The 17,027-nt window shown below is 45.9% G+C and overlaps 5 protein-coding genes and 3 non-coding genes across 8 annotated transcripts; 6 read left to right on the forward strand and 2 right to left on the reverse strand.

Annotated features, from left to right (window-relative positions):
* Positions 1-414: 414 nt before the first annotated feature.
* Positions 415-1,655, forward strand: LDX57_002938 (FAD-dependent oxidoreductase; the record flags this gene model as incomplete). The annotated part of the gene is made up of 3 exons (XM_046084584.1): positions 415-446; positions 526-1,112; positions 1,225-1,655. The coding sequence occupies 3 exons, from the start codon at positions 415-417 to the stop codon at positions 1,653-1,655; spliced, it is 1,050 nt and encodes a 349-aa protein (XP_045940547.1).
* Positions 1,656-2,632: 977 nt separating this feature from the next.
* Positions 2,633-3,802, reverse strand: TMA46 (translation machinery-associated protein TMA46). Its single transcript, XM_046084585.1, has 3 exons — positions 3,465-3,802; positions 3,363-3,380; positions 2,633-3,267 (listed from the first exon to the last, which is right to left on the reverse strand). The coding sequence occupies exons 1-3, from the start codon at positions 3,519-3,521 to the stop codon at positions 2,644-2,646; spliced, it is 699 nt and encodes a 232-aa protein (XP_045940548.1). The 5' UTR covers positions 3,522-3,802; the 3' UTR covers positions 2,633-2,643.
* On the reverse strand, positions 3,798-5,677 carry wos2 (Hsp90 cochaperone SBA1). Its single transcript, XM_046084586.1, has 4 exons — positions 5,505-5,677; positions 5,009-5,334; positions 4,769-4,948; positions 3,798-4,709 (listed from the first exon to the last, which is right to left on the reverse strand). Exons 1-4 carry the CDS (start codon positions 5,533-5,535, stop codon positions 4,629-4,631), a joined length of 618 nt encoding a protein of 205 aa, XP_045940549.1. The 5' UTR covers positions 5,536-5,677; the 3' UTR covers positions 3,798-4,628.
* Positions 5,678-5,921: 244 nt separating this feature from the next.
* Positions 5,922-7,510, forward strand: VPS24 (ESCRT-III subunit protein VPS24). The gene has a single exon (XM_046084587.1). It carries the CDS (start codon positions 6,386-6,388, stop codon positions 7,025-7,027), a length of 642 nt encoding a protein of 213 aa, XP_045940550.1. The 5' UTR covers positions 5,922-6,385; the 3' UTR covers positions 7,028-7,510.
* A 387-nt stretch (positions 7,511-7,897) lies between these two features.
* Positions 7,898-9,907, forward strand: YRA1 (RNA-binding RNA annealing protein; the record flags this gene model as incomplete). Its single annotated transcript, XM_046084588.1, has 6 exons — positions 7,898-8,116; positions 8,184-8,213; positions 9,238-9,402; positions 9,465-9,535; positions 9,594-9,849; positions 9,905-9,907. 6 exons carry the CDS (start codon positions 7,898-7,900, stop codon positions 9,905-9,907), a joined length of 744 nt encoding a protein of 247 aa, XP_045940551.1.
* Positions 9,908-12,100: 2,193 nt separating this feature from the next.
* Positions 12,101-12,174, forward strand: LDX57_002943. Its single transcript has one exon. It is a non-coding gene; the product is annotated as a tRNA-Val (tRNA).
* Positions 12,175-12,248: 74 nt separating this feature from the next.
* On the forward strand, positions 12,249-12,322 carry LDX57_002944. The gene has a single exon. It is a non-coding gene; the product is annotated as a tRNA-Val (tRNA).
* Positions 12,323-16,071: 3,749 nt separating this feature from the next.
* Positions 16,072-16,145, forward strand: LDX57_002945. The gene has a single exon. It is a non-coding gene; the product is annotated as a tRNA-Val (tRNA).
* Positions 16,146-17,027: the final 882 nt, after the last annotated feature.

Here is a 17,027-nt window from a genome sequence, read left to right on the forward strand (position 1 = left end):
TTTTTTCAGTTCAGTTTTTTTCTTCTTATACCACACCTATACCAGAGCATGGAATACTGGTTGAAAAGCGCAGGGAAACCAAAAAGACCATGGGAGACAACCCAAGTAGTTCATACTACTATGATAATGAAAGTGATCATGATAGATTAAACAGCTAGTGCCTTGTTCTTTTCCATACTCCACATAATCAAGTTCAGATCGAGATGAGTCAGTGTTCGCATCCTGGTCGCTGAATCGGCGAATCTTGGCCACTCATGACAAACCGATAACGGCGGCTTCCACTAAAAATGCGGGGGCTCCATCCTTTCTCTCTCCCAGCCTTGAGTAACACCCTACGACTCTTGACGTCTCTTTCGCATCTGTTTCGCATAGCCACAAGATACCACAAGCACTGGGAGCTCTCAATCGCAAAAAATGGCCCAAAACGAGACAATCGTTGTTATCGGGTATGCCACATGCCGCCGATCATGCATCCGCCATCCACTTCCAAAGTATACATAAACTCAACTAACAACCACCCTTTAGAGCCGGTGTAATCGGCCTCTCTACAGCCCTACGCATCCAACAACACCTCCAACCCTGTCAATCCATCCTGCTCGTCGCACGCGACTTCCCCAACACCACCTCCCTCAACTACGCCTCGCCATGGGCAGGCGCACACTATCGCCCCGTGCTGGGCTCCTCGCCCCAATTCCTGAAAGAAGAAGCGCAAGCACAGCGCACATACGAGCACTTCAAGATCCTCGCGGCCCAAGAGCCCGGTTCGGGCGTGCAATCCCTCGAGGGAATCGAACACCTTGAGTCACCGCCGGCGGAATACCTCGACGAGACGAGCGTGCGGAACTCCTACGCGCATCTCGACGGATTCCGAAGGCTGTCTCCAAAGGAGCTTCCGGGGCCGGTGAAATGGGGCGCCAGCTATCAGACCTTTGTGATTAATTCGCCGGTCTACTGTGCGCACATGCTGCGCCAGTTCGTGTTGAAGGGCGGCCAGACGAAAGAGTATACACTTGCTAGCGTGATGGAGGCGTTTCATTTGGCAGAGAATGTCAAGACGGTGGTGAATTGCTCCGGGATAGGGTTTGGGGATCCGAAATCGTTCATTATTAGAGGTACAGTCCATACCGAAGAGCGCATTTTTGCTTGTTCTGTTTGCCATTCTCTCCATATGCTTGAAACTACCGATGCAAGCTGAGCAACAATCGACTAACCATGACCTAACAGGCCAAACATGTCTCGTCCGCAACCCATGCAATGTAACTCTCACGCGCCAGAACTCCGACGGTACCTGGTCTTTCTGCATCCCGCGTCCCCTCAGCGGCGGGACAATCATCGGCGGCACGAAGCAGCCACACAACTGGGATCCGAATCCGTCGATAGAGATCCGAAGCCAGGTGCTAGCTAACGCAGCTAAATGGTTCCCATTCACACCGGAAAGCGAGGGGAAATTTGACGTCATCCGCGACATCGTGGGCCGGCGGCCAGCAAGGGAAGGTGGAATGAGGATTGAGGCGGAGAAGGTGTCGGACGATAGGTTTGTTGTTCATGCTTATGGGGCTGGAGGACGAGGATATGAGCTCTCCTGGGGGGTAGCTGGGGATGTTGTCAAATTGATGCGCGATAACGGGTTGGTGTTGGAGAAGGCGTCGCTCTGAGTCTGAGTATAAGTGTTTGTACTTTGTTTATATAACTGGCTTGGGACCTTTCCCAAGCATGATTCGGCTGAAGAGCAAGGGCGTTGTTTCATGATCCGAGAAAAAAATGCTTGGTTCATTCACATAATCAAACGAACATTTTTTGTAGATACAGAAAAAAAAAATGGCATAACAATCATGTCAGTTCTTTCAGCCACACATCCAACACACGATCTATCTCAATCTTGTGTATCCAGGTCGTTTTCGACCAGGTCCATCCCTGCCTCCAGGCATAGCCCATCCCAGCAATCGGATGGATTGTAAGGGAAGACAAGGATGAACGATGACAAAACAAAACGCCAGTGCTAACCGTCAGAGCCCTCGGTCGCGGAGATCTATACAAAGTCATGGTTTGGTATCAACAAAACAAGAACCCAAAAGAGCATCACTGTATCCATCTTCCATCAACAAGAGAGCAATACCAACGGGCCCGGACAATGGCCTGGTACACCGGTTCCAGTGTGAAAGAGGTCCGTAGCCCCCTAATCCCAAGATTCCTTTGATCTTCTTGGGTAAGAATCGCACAGACTTCATCCTTGGCCTTCCTGTGCGACTGTCTCATCATTCGAGATGGGTAGCGGTCCCCCGTGTAGCTTCGCCAAACGTTCTTCTTCCTTCTGTTCACGGATTCTCTCGGTCTCCTTTCGCAAGGCCTCCAGGTTGAAGGCATCGTCGTTATCTTCATCCTCGCTGCTCTCATCCTCGTCCTTCCACTCTCCGCTTTCGAACATCGATCGTCCGGTGGCTTCCTTAGCCTTGCGGGCTTGTTCCTCGGCGGCCTTCTTGTTGAGACGGTCCTTCTTCCACGCGGCAAAGGTTTCGGGGGTGACGGGTGTCAGCTCGCCGGTCAACTTGTGTCGCTCGGACTCCAGCCAGTCTTCCAATGTCAGAGTGTTAAGCGGGGATTTATCCATCAAGGCCTTCTCTGCCATCCTCTGTTCCCTCGTCTTCAGAACGAAGCTATAGACACAATTAGTATGTCTAGCGGACAGACAAGATGCAAAACGAAGAGCAGAACATACCCAGGTGGCAAACTGTGTTTGTACATGCACTTGTCACCTCCATTGGGACAGACCCAGAACCAACCATACTTCTGGTTCTCGACAGCTTCGATGAAGTATTTGCAGACCTTGTCGGTTGTCGTTCTCGGGTTACCGTGCTTGCTCAAAATGACCTTGCGGAGCTTCTCCTCGTCCCAGCTGTCGATCGTATCTTCCTTCTTCTTCTCTTCCTCAGCAGCCTTGACGTCACGAGAGTCGGTGTACAGATCCTTCTTCTGGGCCTTTCGCTCGATGTTCAGGTCGTGACTGAATTTACACTTGCGGCCCTTCTCACAGTTGCCCTGCTTGAAGAAGACACAGAGCACGGTCTTGGGGTCCACGCCAAAGGGCACCTTCTGTACCTGCACGGGCTTGAACAGCTCTGCAGCCTCACGCTTGGCTTTCTCCTCGGCGGCCTTCTCCGCCTCACGCTTGGCCTTCTCAGCTTCCTTTCTCTTTGCATCCAAAGGCTTGTTGGACTTTGCTTGCGCCTCCATCTGAGCGATCTGTCTCTTCGCGGTAGAACCTTTTTTCTGCACAATGACGAAATATCCATGTTAGTCTTCTACTCTCACTTCTGACTTTTAAATCACCAACGGTATCAGATTCGAGGATTATCGCAACGTACGTTTTTCATTCCGAAGGTCTAAACCAGTACCGAAAAAAAAGAAAGGAATTAGCCCTATCTGTCTCTGTCGCATCATCTCATTTTCACGCGATCGGTACAAACCTTATCCTCGACGGTGGCCTTCTTCTTCTTAGGCTGGTCCTGTTTCTTGGGAGGCATGATGAACGATTTCACTGTTTCCTTTCTCCTCTAAAAAATAGTATATGAAATATGCGATAGCAAAATGCGCGCCAAAAGACGGCAGTGGCGGTCGATTCGCTCCTCTCTCAAGAAACCCAAGTGGGAAAACGGGAGCGCTAAAAGGTGGGCTGAAAAAAAAAGCAAAGCCCTTCGTAAACACAAACGGCTAATCGAAAATAATCAAGAGAGGATAGCGTCTAGCGTCCGAATATACCCTTAACGACTTCGACAAAAGGAAAGAGGGGGATCAAAAGAGGGGGGGCGTTTTTGGGTGGTTGATCTCGGGAAGTTGCAAGTTCAGTTCGCTCTCCTCCACATTTTCAATGTGGTGGGTTTCATCCTTTCTTAGCTAAGGTGCGTGTGGCGGCACAACCACAAGCAGACCTGTGACGAGACCACCCAATCTCTTTTTTTTTTCTCCTTCCGCCAAGGGGTCAGCGACCTACCATCTTCCTCGTTGCTGCTGATATAATGATCTTTCATATGATAGGTCATCCTACGAACAATGTTGGTTGTTCTAACTACTTACTCCGTACTACGTATGCAATCGAAGGTTCTTGTTGTCCAATATAGTGAACAACTGCAATTTTATTTAGGGCAAGACGACGTAATAGGCTCTACTTTTGATACACACGGACCATTTTTCTACAACTGAGGACGTCACTTGAGCCTAGATTGAACAATATCACAAAACTAGGCAGTATTATTACGGTCGCCATTCGACCATTTGCATCTTCCTTATCACAGTAGGGCGCCAAGATAGAGGTACTCTAGCCAGCAACCCTGCTCTCTCAGCCCTACAGAATTATTAGATTCCATAATTCAGTTATATTGATCCTAACAACCGATAGTTTATCACTTCGCCATCCATTCCGTGAATGCGTTCGGGTTCGAAAAACAATAATCCCCATTTGATCTCTCCTCTTCACGTCATAATCGCATATGAACCTGCCGTAGCAGTGGCTAACCATCATGGTCCCGGATAAAGCAAGCTTGCACAAGTTTCGTCGTTCGTCATCAGGAATTTTCATTGCTTCTTATTTTGTGAATCATAAGTGAATCCAAAAGCTAAGCACATTTCACCATTTAAGAGACCTCCTGGATCTTGGCGTTAGAGCCCTCGGCCTTCTTGTCGCCCTCGTCGAGCTCGGGCATCTCGTCATCATCCTGCGCCAAATTGTTTAGTTACTAACCCAAGTGATTGATCAAGAGCTGTTCAAACATACCGAACCCTCCTCGGCACCGCCGGCGCCGGCGTCAGCACCGCCCATGCCCTCAAGGCCAGCGCCGAGCTTAGAGAAGTCAATGTTTCCGAGGCCACCCTGGTCACCAAGGCCCTCGAAACCACCGAAGTTGTTGGCGTAATCCTCTTCGGGAGCCTCGTCCTGCTCATCCTCATCGACCCACTATAATACCATATTAGCATCTCGCTCATTGGGACTATCGAGTGGGAGTGAGAGGCATACCTTGTCAAAGTCGGTCTTGAGGAAGTGAACCTTCTGCTTCGTCTCCAACAGACGGGGCCAGTATTCCTCCTTCAGCTCCTTCTTTCGCAGGACCAGCTCGACTTCACGGTCGCTGTGGTTCGTCTTGGAGTTCTCGGGGTCGATCTCGGCAAACAGATCCAACGAGACCTCGTACCTCACACCCTTCTTGGAGTCTCCGGCGAAGGTAACATTCTTGGGGGTGATGTTGAGGGTGGCGGAGGAACGGGGAACATCGGGAGCCTTGAGGCTCACGTAGAGGTAATTGCGCTCGGCATCAGTGCTGGAGGAGCGCTGAGCCCATGTGACTAGAGGGGTAGCCGTGTCAGTGAAGAGCGCAAAGTATATGAAAAATGATCCGTCATGATTCCCACACCCAAGCAGGCACCGTCAAGACACATGATATGTGGTGAAGCACGGTGGTATGTTGAGCAAAAAGCAAAGCGGGGAAGGTATGAGGGACCGCAGAATTACGTACCTTCAGGGTGGAGCTTAGGAAGTTCAGGCATTGTGAAGGATGATAGATGATAGAGAGGTTATATGAAAAAGAGAGAGAGATGTGATAAGTCAGAAGGCTGGCGGGAAAGTGGTAAGTTAAGACAAGGGAGAGCAAAGCTGGGGCTGGATGAAGAAAGCAAGTGAGGCCGGCCTTCGCTAGTTGGTTAAGGACGCTTTCTTAGCTGATGATCGGCCTAGAAAGTACTGGAACTCTCACCTGCCCGCTGTTTGCCCTGTTTGTCTGCTTGCGGCCTCAGGCCGGGACGACGTCACTCTTCCTTCCTATTCGGCGCATGCGGTGTAAATTACGGTTTCATTACGGAAATGGCCAAATGACTAAGCGCTCGGCGCTCAGAGGCCAACTCCAAGGGCCGACTCGCTCGCTGGCACCGGTGATCTCCCATTTACTGACCAGGGCAGACTGACGACGATGCGAACAGCGACTCGAAAGAGGGTTCTCCAGACGACTGTGTGACTTGATCTCGATCTACTATCTCCAGGCTCATCTTTTTGTTGTCTTTCTCCTTCCAGCGTGCTGCCTGTCATTTCGGACTTCTGCCTCATCCTCTCCGAATCGGTGCCCCGCAAGGGCCTCCTGTCATTTGAGATAACACCGTCATCTCCGTATGATAAATCACCTTGAACTGTTTTGGATAAAGTAGGGGAAACTACTTTTACCATAAACCTTCACGATCTGTATACACAGTCTCCAGTCGACCTCACCCGCATAAAGTTTTGATCATGGAGACTCTCAAAGCGGTCTTTTTTGGCCCTGATCCTCAGACGCAGGTATGACCCACGGCAGTTGATCTCGAGCGACCAATCAAGGTTTAAATTGGGCTAATTTGCTTCCCCATATAGATGAGGAAATGCAATCAAATCATCCGTGCGAATACCCGCCAATTGGATCGTGACATAATGCAACTAAAGACTCTCGAGACGAAAACACGACAGTATATTGTGAACGCCTCCCGACGAGGCCAACGGAACCCGTCACAGGCCAAGCAGGCCCAAAATGAGAGCAAGACGTTTGCACGAGAGCTGGTGCGGATCCGAAAGCAGTCGGCCCGCCTGACAACAAGCCGGGCTCAACTTCAGAGTGTCCAAATGCAAGTGAACGAGGCCTTTTCGATGCGCAAGATCCAAGGGAGTCTCAAGAAGTCGACGGGGATCATGAAAGATGTCAATACGCTCGTCCGACTGCCCGAACTATCAGCCACAATGCATCAGCTTTCGACGGAGTTGGTGCGCGCCGGTATCATTGAAGAGATTGTGGACGATGCGATTCCCAGCAACGAACTGCTCGAAGATGAGATTGAGGACGAAGCCGACGCTGAAGTGGACAAGGTCTTGCAGGAGATTTTACACGGCAAGCTTTCCCAAGTCGAAGACATCAAGCCGGAGAAGCCCATCGAGGAGGCCCCAGCTGTCGAAGAGCAATTCGAGGATCAAGAAGCTGCTCTGGCACAGATGAGGGGACGACTGGAAGCTTTGAAGAGCTGAGAAGCGAACAGAGTGGGTCAATCTACGCCGATCGCGCTGCCCGGGTTTTACGACAGCATGCAAGGTTTTACTTTTATCATGAGAGCATCTATAATTGTCGATGTATTTCCGTACTGTATAGGGAGTTCATGGGGATATGGTGCTTGATTTATTTTATTCTATGTTTTTCCACCAATAAATATGTCCTAGGGCTGGTCCTATCATGAGAATCATGGTTTTCTATCATTCTTTGCTTTCTTGTTTTGGGTGCACTGTTTGTTCCTTGTTCCTACACTGATACGGAGTAGATAGGTACTGTCTGTTTTTTGTATATTGAATGCAACGAAACAATTGTGGCGACATCTGAAGCTGGACTAAAAATCCATAAAACACTAGGCCTGCTTGATTTTACCTTATCATAGATACCTTACTATCTGCTACGTACCTACCAGTCAAATGTATTCCGGAGGTTACCTTGAGGCAGCAATGCGGATGGCGAATAGAAGGCGGGCGTCAAGTCACGCATCCGGCGGCGGGTAACAACCCAAAGCGGCCTAGCGTTCCCAGCTCAGCCTCTGGCGCTCCCTCTTCTCCCTCTTCGATCTCCTTCCGCCCTGGCTTATCTTCCAGTCATTCTCCCATCCTCTCTCGCTCTCCTTTTCATCATCCCGCACCGCGTCTTCCATCAATACGTGGCGTGTTCTGTCTGCTACTCTATCTTTGCTCATATTTCCATATTAAACTTCGCGTAATTACATCCTCCTACGCGCTTCCGAAGCAAACTCTTCTTACACTCGACTTTGAGTCTCCGGTGGCGCAATACCTATCACCCAACGCCCGAAAAACACTCCTGTACCCAACCAGTCTCTCGATTCCTTCTTATCCCCAAAAATGTCTGGCAAGCTCGACAAGTCTTTGGACGAGATCCTCGTCAACCGTCGTCAGGGTGACCGCCGCCGTTCTCGCCGTTCGGCCCCATCCAAGCCTGCTGCCAGTGCTGTCCCGGTTGGAGGAGTGAAGAAGACTACAAAGGCTGCCAAACCTGCTGGAAAGACCGCTCAGGCCGGTCACCCAGCTTCCACTGAGAGCAAGATTATGGTCAGCGGCTTGGTAAGTTTTGGCCTTCTTGCTTGGTCTTTCCGTTTTCCCGATGGACCCGCGAGCTAACCTTTACCAGCCTTCCGATGTGAACGAGGCCAATATCAAGGTATGTTGATCGAGAGGCCTTCGCCTTGGGCTTTTATCGCCATATGTTTTTCTCGAGACCTTTGAGGCGCAACCGGCTTTCATTCGCGTTCCGACCTTTGCCGCGCCAATCGTATATTCCTAAGATGACCCTTCTTTGGGTCGTTTGCGCAGGCAGTAAACTCCTTCAAAACCATTTTCACGCTACATTCAAACTAGCGTCATGTTAAATGAGCTGAAGTTGAGTTTTGCCGTAGTCTTGCGTAAAGCGTTGTCCCGCGCGAAGTGGCCATGAACTTTCGTGTCTGAGGACTTACGCTGCAGACTTTGCCGCGGATGATGTTTGGGACACATCGTGTTTCTACTCCGCTTGGCCGCGCTTCCTCCTTTCTGTCACAGCATATATAAAGGGTGTTGGGCATCAGCGAGCGCATTAGCAAACGAACAGAACAATAGTATCCCAAAATAAGCGGCATGCAATCCGCCATGGGAAAACCTATCCACGGCCTAGCGTGGAAATGTCTATATTTGAAGACGGGCGAGAGCATTTCCATGCGACCGGTGGATGGCTAGCCTTGGATTCTGTTACAAACAGGCTACAGAGGGTGTCCGGGGGAATACAGTGGTTCAAAATCGCCGCACAAGGAAGCTATTGTCGAATAATGCTTAGGCTTTTTGGACATCGGTCATGGATTTGAGCAGTTCCCGGTTTATAACGACAGGTGTATGAGAAAGAATTTGCTCGAACATCGACTGAGGTGGATCAACGCAGGAGACGCAAAACGGTGTTCAATGTCCCCAAGAGTCTTTGCAGCCATGGCTGGGATATATCCTGCGCGACTCTCGACGTTGAACACTAGGTTTGTTTGTTTCAAGAAGCACTATCCACTACTAACTGTCGCTGTGTGCTCGCTGGTGCTCATTTTCTGTCGATAAATTCGGGGGTCCCTACGCGTTTTCCGATTGCGTTCGCCGGTTCTTGTTTTCGATTTGGTGAAAGAAACATCAATTGGCCTTAATACTAATCGTGTATGCTGGTGCTCTAGGAATACTTCACCAAATCCGCAGGACCTGTCAAGCGAGTCATGCTCACTTACAACCAAAACGGCACGAGCCGCGGTATCGCGTCTATCGTTTTCAGCAAGCCCGATACTGCCGGCAAGGCTGCCAAGGATCTTAACGGACTTCTCGTTGATGGAAGACCCATGAAGGTGAGCTTTGTCTGGACCGCTACCCGCCAAGTGTTTCACTGTCTAATTCCGTTTCTCGTCAGATTGAGGTTGTTGTGGATGCGTACCATGCTCCCCAAGTCCCCGCTCCCAAGCCCCTCAGTGATCGTGTCGCGTAAGTTCCCAGCATCTTGTTACATGCATCGACCAGTATGTACTAAGCCAAGAAATAGACAGAACAAGTCTCAGCCTAAGCCGGCAACAGCCGCCAAACCCGCTGGCGCTGGTAAACAGCGTGGCCGTCGCCCCCGTGGCCGCAACACGAACCGCCCCAAGCCCAAGACCGCTGAGGAGCTCGATGCCGATATGGTTGATTACTTCGCTGCTAACGAGAACTCCGGTCCTACCGAGGCCAGTGCCCCTGTGAATGGGAATGCTCAGCCTCAGACCAATGGTGGTGGCGAGGACACCGGCATGGCTGAAATTTCTGTGAGTTTACCTATCGATCCTATGTGATGCCTTGCATCATGCTAATGAATTATAGTAAATTTTTTGATACCTTTCTATTCTACGGCAGATGCAGGTTACCTCTGTCGGTCATGAATGACAGTGTGTCTTTTAACCACGTATTCTGACTGAAGCATCGCGGTTGAAAATGCACCCTTTCAACATTTCAATATCTCCTTTTTTTCCTTTTCGGCTTCTGTTTTCTTCCATTTTCTCTTTTCTCTTCCCCACACTGTCTTCTTCCCGTTTCTTTTATCTCTCTTCTCTTTGCTTTTCATATCTTATCTTGTTTTATCTTTTTATCATGTTTTTACTGGTATCGGAGGTCATGGATAGGAAACTGAGAAAGAACTGTACTTAATAAATCAGCAGATTACCCAATAAACAGCTGGAAATCAACAGGAACTAATGCCTCTGTGCATATACTTGTAACATCACCTCCGTCATCGTATATGGTAGATTTATAATGCATCATCCTCACGACTGCCCTCAGATTGTTATCTATATCTTCCCTCTACGTTTTAACAGCACACAGTTCAACGAAACCCTTGAAACACTCCGCAATCTGACTTGAGTCACACGTGATGGAGCTTAACCTAGACCCGCTCCATTCCAAAGAGCTAATTCACGACATTACTCGGTACGATTGAACAAATCCAGGCGAAGCACGAAAAGGCTGTAGAGACCAATGCGGGGAAAAAGTACAAGATGAAACTGCTTGCGGTCACATGTAGAAAGAAGCATAGAGGAATTCTCCAGTCATTGGTGACCTTGTTCGAGCGAGAATGGGGAGTCTCCCAACATGGTGCAATTGAGTAGGGCTTGAGGTCAAATGACGTTCGCCGACTCGACCAGTAATGGGGCAGCTAATCCGGCTATTCCAGCTCCTAAGAGTTGTGCACATAGGATTTTCCGGACAGAGAATCCAGCTTTCAGGTTGAAATTGTAGAATTCGGAGCTCAATGTTTGGATAGTATGAGCGCTCCCGTATCCAAATGAAACATTGCTCATGATCAAGATCTTCGCATGCAGCTCGATGTTGAAATGATAATCCGGGTTGACTTAAGGACAAGTCGACCAAGACTGATATCTATCAAGGGTAACACATTTGCAAGAAACACGCCAAATGGGTGGCTAGAAGCTCTGCAACCAGCGAAACAATGTACGAGTGGATCTTGGAGCTACAAGAACCGGTTGATACCAGAACCAAGGATCGTAAAGATTATCCCAGGTGCCACATGCTCAGGGCGTTGACGGACATGCCTGGATCGACTATCCCAGGAACAACCGCCCGAACTATGCAAGCCCTTTGTTATTCGGTTTTTTGGACATACCTTCCCTCGAGGAACGGTGAGCGCTCCAACTCATTATCAAACACTCCCTTTTCGTCTCTTCAATCACTTGGGGTGGTGCACCCAAGCGTCCCGGCAGGTTTCAAATCTATATCAATTCATGGGTCTGCATTCTTTTCGTCGTTATCCTCTTTAGGAGCCATTTTCTTACAATGGATGCTGGCAATCGCTGAACTCACAGGTTCTGGGAAGACGAGAAACCATGGTTCTTAAACGTGACCATGTCCATACTATAAGCATATGCTTGCAAAGCTTGGGATCTTTATCATTCCAGTCATATAAATCCTTGATCAACATACTGCCAACCGCATGGCACCGGTAATACATAAAAAAACTTGTTTTTAGCCCTCAAGCCTGCCAGTATCCCGCATCTCCGTGGTGCATGGTAGCACTGGGCTAGGCAGACGTGGCGGTTCCATCGCGAAGTCGACGGAAGGGCTTCATATCATGTGCAGGGCCCCCGAAGGGCGAAGGCCCCTGTCGAGCGAATTTTTGCAGCATCTCCATCCGCCAGGATAAAATTCCAGGAGCCGGTTAATTGTACAGTCGCATCCTACACGTGCAAAGAACAGAAAGCAGCAGGGGTAGAGCAAGAAAGGATATCGAAAATAGACGATGGGTCACGGCCGAGAGACTTGGAGCATAACTCAATCCAAAGCATAGTTTACATGAGGCCCTTTAATTTGAAATGGGGTTTGGATGAGACTAGAACGAGCATGGGTTTGCTGCGATATATGATGTACTTGGATATGAACTCACGCCTTTCTATTGAAAAGATGAAAAGAGCAGAGGGGGTTTTATACTTTCCAACATAAGGCTGGAATCGTGTAAAGGCTGTCTCAGGCTTATGGTGTCAAATATCTGAACTATAAATATAAATTGGCCGGATGGTGTAGTTGGTTATCACGTATCGTTAACACCGATAAGGTCCTGGGATCGAGCCCCAGTCTGGTCATTTCTTTTTGTCTTTTCTATCCATATCTCTTATTACTACCATTAAACTACTTCAGGTCTATATAGATATGAGTTGGCCGGATGGTGTAGTTGGTTATCACGTATCGTTAACACCGATAAGGTCCTGGGATCGAGCCCCAGTCTGGTCAGTCTTTTTGCATTTTTGTTTGCTACTGTTAGTAGTATCACTCACCATCGAAGAGATAATAGTCGCTGGAGTTCTGCCATGTAAGCAGGTATATACAGATTAGACACATCATCAGTCCCCAAGTCTTGTGTTGAAGCCCCAGTATCTACCTTGATGCTTGACGCCGAACGCCGAACCTCCAAACTAATGGTATTACTTTTTAAAGCTACGAGATACTAAGAGTCAATGTCGCTTAGTATACGTCTCCAATAACCATAACTGTATCAGGCGGTAGGTGGTCGGGCTACTGTCGATATTGTAGGATTATAGGCCGTGATTTCTGTAGGCGCTCTACATACATATAATGTACAGCACCAGGCATTTCGCTGTTTACAGATATAACTGTTTTATATTTACAACACCATAGAGGATCTCGTTTTTTCTACGGTCATCCAATTGGATCAATTCCTTCGGAGAGGGAGAACGGAAGTGGCAGCAAACTATGCGTATAGGTATCTAGTCAGATACCTCGATTTCCGAGCGAAAGATCTGGTTTTCAAACTTCGTTTCACATAGGGAAAAGAGGCTTTCTAGTAGGAATACAGAATCTCTTACGGCCGTTATACAGAATTGGGCTCTTAGCGATTTTAGATATCTTAAAGATTTGTGCGGAACTTTGGGCTATTATTTTCTTATTCGTTATGCGAAACAGCAATGTCGGATAAAGATATTATTTAACAGTGCTATAAAAATTTAGAGCGTATAAAGGAACTTGATATAACTAGATATAAGATATTACTCGTGACACTATTATAATATATTTACACAAGGTATAAATATCTTCTTTTTAGTCTAAAATTATGAAAATATTATAAAAAAAGGAAGTATATTATAATAGTTGAGACTTTAATTATGTCACTAGAGGCCTTTGGACCGGCAGTACCGAAGCCTCCAAGAGCCCTACAGCTTGGCCAGCTCAATGATAACATAATAAACAGCTTAAATAGAGAAATCAATAGTTATCATATTGCATATCTCTCTTTCTATAGTGGCTCAATCGATTAATCATCCTAAAATCAAATAATTTGTTCTTTGCAATCTACAAATGTTCCTTTTCTCATCATATCTATATCTATTCTTACACTCAAACCATAATACATCCAAAATTGTTTCAACATATCTAATATCTTTAGTTGAAGAAGTCAAGTGCCCGAATAAGAACCAATCCTTTGCCAGACTTCCCCTTACAAATTGCCTAAATCCTATATTGTGCAATCTATATATATAGCGTCGGGGCAACTCGAGGAACAATTAAAATATAACAAGTAAGAAAATTGCTTGCTATTTGTTATTTGAATGGAAGTAAAATAGATTAGCAAATAAAAACTGATATTTTCAATAATTTAGACAATAATATAAAGATTCTTATTATCCGTCTCTTTACTTTTATAAACTAATTAGCTATATATTCAAATATCATATATGGGCTTTAATCAAGATTAAGATATTAAATGCATATATTGAGATATTATCACAATTTACAATCTGAGATATTTCACACAAGGGTTTCTGGAATATTATATGAACAAAGTTACACTACATCAGATAGCAAACCCCAGTTCTTAACAAACTGAAGGATTAGTAAACCCTAGTTCTTAAGAATTCAGAGATTTTCAGTCTATTGATGATATAATCGCCTCAGCTGATCTATGGATAGCCCTTTCTCCCGATCCTGAATTAATACAACAGATATCAGAGTTATTAAATAATTCTACAAATATTCTTTTCAACTTGGATCTTATTTCTCTTAAAAGTATAATTACTCAAAATAACCTCTCAATGTTCCTCCGAGGTGCGAATAAAAATACAGCTAAATATATACTAGCTTTAACTTCTATCAAATCCCAAAATACTAGATTAAAATATATAAGTATTCAAAAGGGATATTGTTTGACTATATCTGGATCGGAAACATCAAATAATCCCACATATTTAACGCATGGACAGTTAATCACAAGAGCAACAGAGACATGCTTAATGTTAGTTACATTAACATAATACATCGTCTTGTCCGTTTCTCCACGTCACTAACATTATCATATCCCATCAAATCTCCATCTATTCTTTAAAGGCTTTAGTACTGGAAGGCTTTGCGAGAATATAATAAAGAAAGCCGGGTATAATAACCTAAAGTAAAAGTGTCAGGGTCCTCCAAGGAGACTGCTGACCATGAGCTTACTATATAGTACCTTGACTGAATGACCCCCTTGGTCATTCATTGAGCTTTTTGGTATGTAGCGCAGTTGGAAAGTCAACGACTAGTGCGTAACAAAAAGGAATCTGATTCTAGAACGAGCAAGAGACCATCAAGCACTCAAAATATATCTTTAATGATAGATATTGATATAATATAGGCCGCTATTTCTAAAAACCTTATATTTTCTATTGTTTCCTAAATTTGGAAACCGATGCTCTTTAATAAAAGAGATATTTCTAAAGCGCATTCGATTAATATAGATTTGAGATTTTTATTAATATCATAAATAAAATTATATTAATAATCTTCTTATTACTGTGTCTATAAAAACAACTTCGCAAGCTCATCCATAATATAATTATATATAATAAATGAAGTGAAACGATCTTAAAGCTAGATTTCAAGTGAAATAAGATGAGATACTGAGAGTGTCTGTAAAGAAAATATTTAGCAGTGTAATCGTATATGGAGCACTTTAAAGAGATCGATAAGTATCTCGTAGCTGTAGCTCAATTTTATATACTTTCTAGCCGAAGAACAGAATCTGAGCTAATATGTTGAGACATAGTAAGCGTTATATGGGTGCTGTGCGCGACTTGTAATAAGGCATTAATATCAATGGGATAAAGACGTTGTCTGTGATGCCCAACAGTTTCCTAACAGATCACTAGCGCACTTTTCAGCGCAAGGTGCCACTGCCCCCTGGATGGTCATCTGATATAAGTCTGCAGAAGTTCTTAAAATAATAAATAGACGTTGAACAATCTCTTGATGTCTGGCCCTGAAGTGCACAGGGCTAATAAGGTACGTATAGTGTATGATACAGCGGCGACAGAACCTGACTGATTCACTTAATAAGGGCCCGCTTGTTCGGACAGATTCTATCAAAGAAGCAGTTTAATCGGCAGTAAGTTACTTCCAGTTCGTGCGCTTTCTATTGCTTGATTCCTACTTTTAGTTTTACTATAGTTTATTACTACTCCAACCCAGCATAAGTGGGCAATCTCGGTATACAGGTTTTATCGAAATTGATTGATATTGCTCCCCCAGCTATATCTTTTTCAATATATCTTCCAAACCCGAGTGTACCATTATTACCCAGCCTGTTTCAACCAACACCTGTGAGAGACATTAGATTATCACCTTTAGTCAATGTTCCACATTTTCCGGCGCAAGCCTTGAGCAGAACAAGATTCAGTAGATTAAAGACCGACCCCGTAAGTTCTTGATGTTATTGAGTTTGTCATCACAGATGGATATCCAGGAATTGAAGAGCTAAAGGCTTTTCTCTGGCTGCCTAAGAATCTTATAGTACTATAAGAACAGTGTATTTATACACATTGGGTGTCAGTGCGATTATACGAGGAAAATAGCTTTTATTTTAACACATTATAGCTCGGTTGTACTCTGGAACTATAAGATGAAAGGATACTTTTCTAGATGGCTAGTCCTTATTTATTTCCATGTTATTTTAGGTTTATCATGTCAAAGATTAAAAAGATTATATATTACCTGGCCGGATGGTGTAGTTGGTTATCACGTATCGTTAACACCGATAAGGTCCTGGGATCGAGCCCCAGTCTGGTCATTGTTTTTACTTTTGGACTGTGGTTGGTTCTTCCTATCTGGAACCAGCGGAGACGAAGTCGTCGCCAATATGGATAGTTGTAGGTACGGAGTAGTGGGGACGGGAAAGCACCGCGACAAGAATTTTTATTTTTTTTTGCCCTAACGGCAAGTCGGTATCCAACCAACCTACCGGGCGGGTGTAACTCACCACGGAGTTCAACATGCTATTCTATTTTATGGCTTTACGGAACTAGTCAGGATTCCAATACTCATCAACTCATCTCGGACGGCCACATTGAACGCCTAGACGCCCGAGATCATTCTAGCTACCCAGGAGTCAGATCAGCACTAATTCAACGGCCTAGTCTCTTGAAAAATCCCTTTGAATGTATAGGTATGTGCAGGATAGAAACGTTGAGATTATAGTGGTAACTAGCGGACGTTCAAGGCCCTCAGTCCATATACATCCTGCAACAGATGAACTTGTGGCCGCTGGCCCATTTACCAAACGAGTGGCACCCAAAACTAGGTCAATCGTTGCCGCCAAGGAGCATTGGTTTTCCAATGGAGCTTTTCTCTCTGCAAGAATAGGGCCAAGGGGGATCTTGTGCGACTTCTTCCAGATTGTAGGGTTATTCTGGATGCCTGTGCAGATTTGCGGACTACATTAGCACGCATGATAGACTACCTCCAAACCTTGTTCAGCAACCTACCTACATCCAACACGTATGCACTTAATAGAGGTTTCACAGATGAGGGGAAGGTAGTTGTAATCATGACGCGGCCCGTTGAGCTGGCAGGTTTATATTTGGAGTGGCTAGATGCAATGATGTCTGCCGTGGTGGCCATATCCTAGAGTGCAGTGATCCCCTCTAATTCTCTCACCTCATGCTCTTCTGTG

This window comes from Aspergillus melleus (assembly GCF_016097325.1).
Source record: "Aspergillus melleus strain CBS 546.65 chromosome Unknown contig2, whole genome shotgun sequence".
Taxonomy (NCBI): Eukaryota; Fungi; Ascomycota; class Eurotiomycetes; order Eurotiales; family Aspergillaceae; genus Aspergillus; species Aspergillus melleus.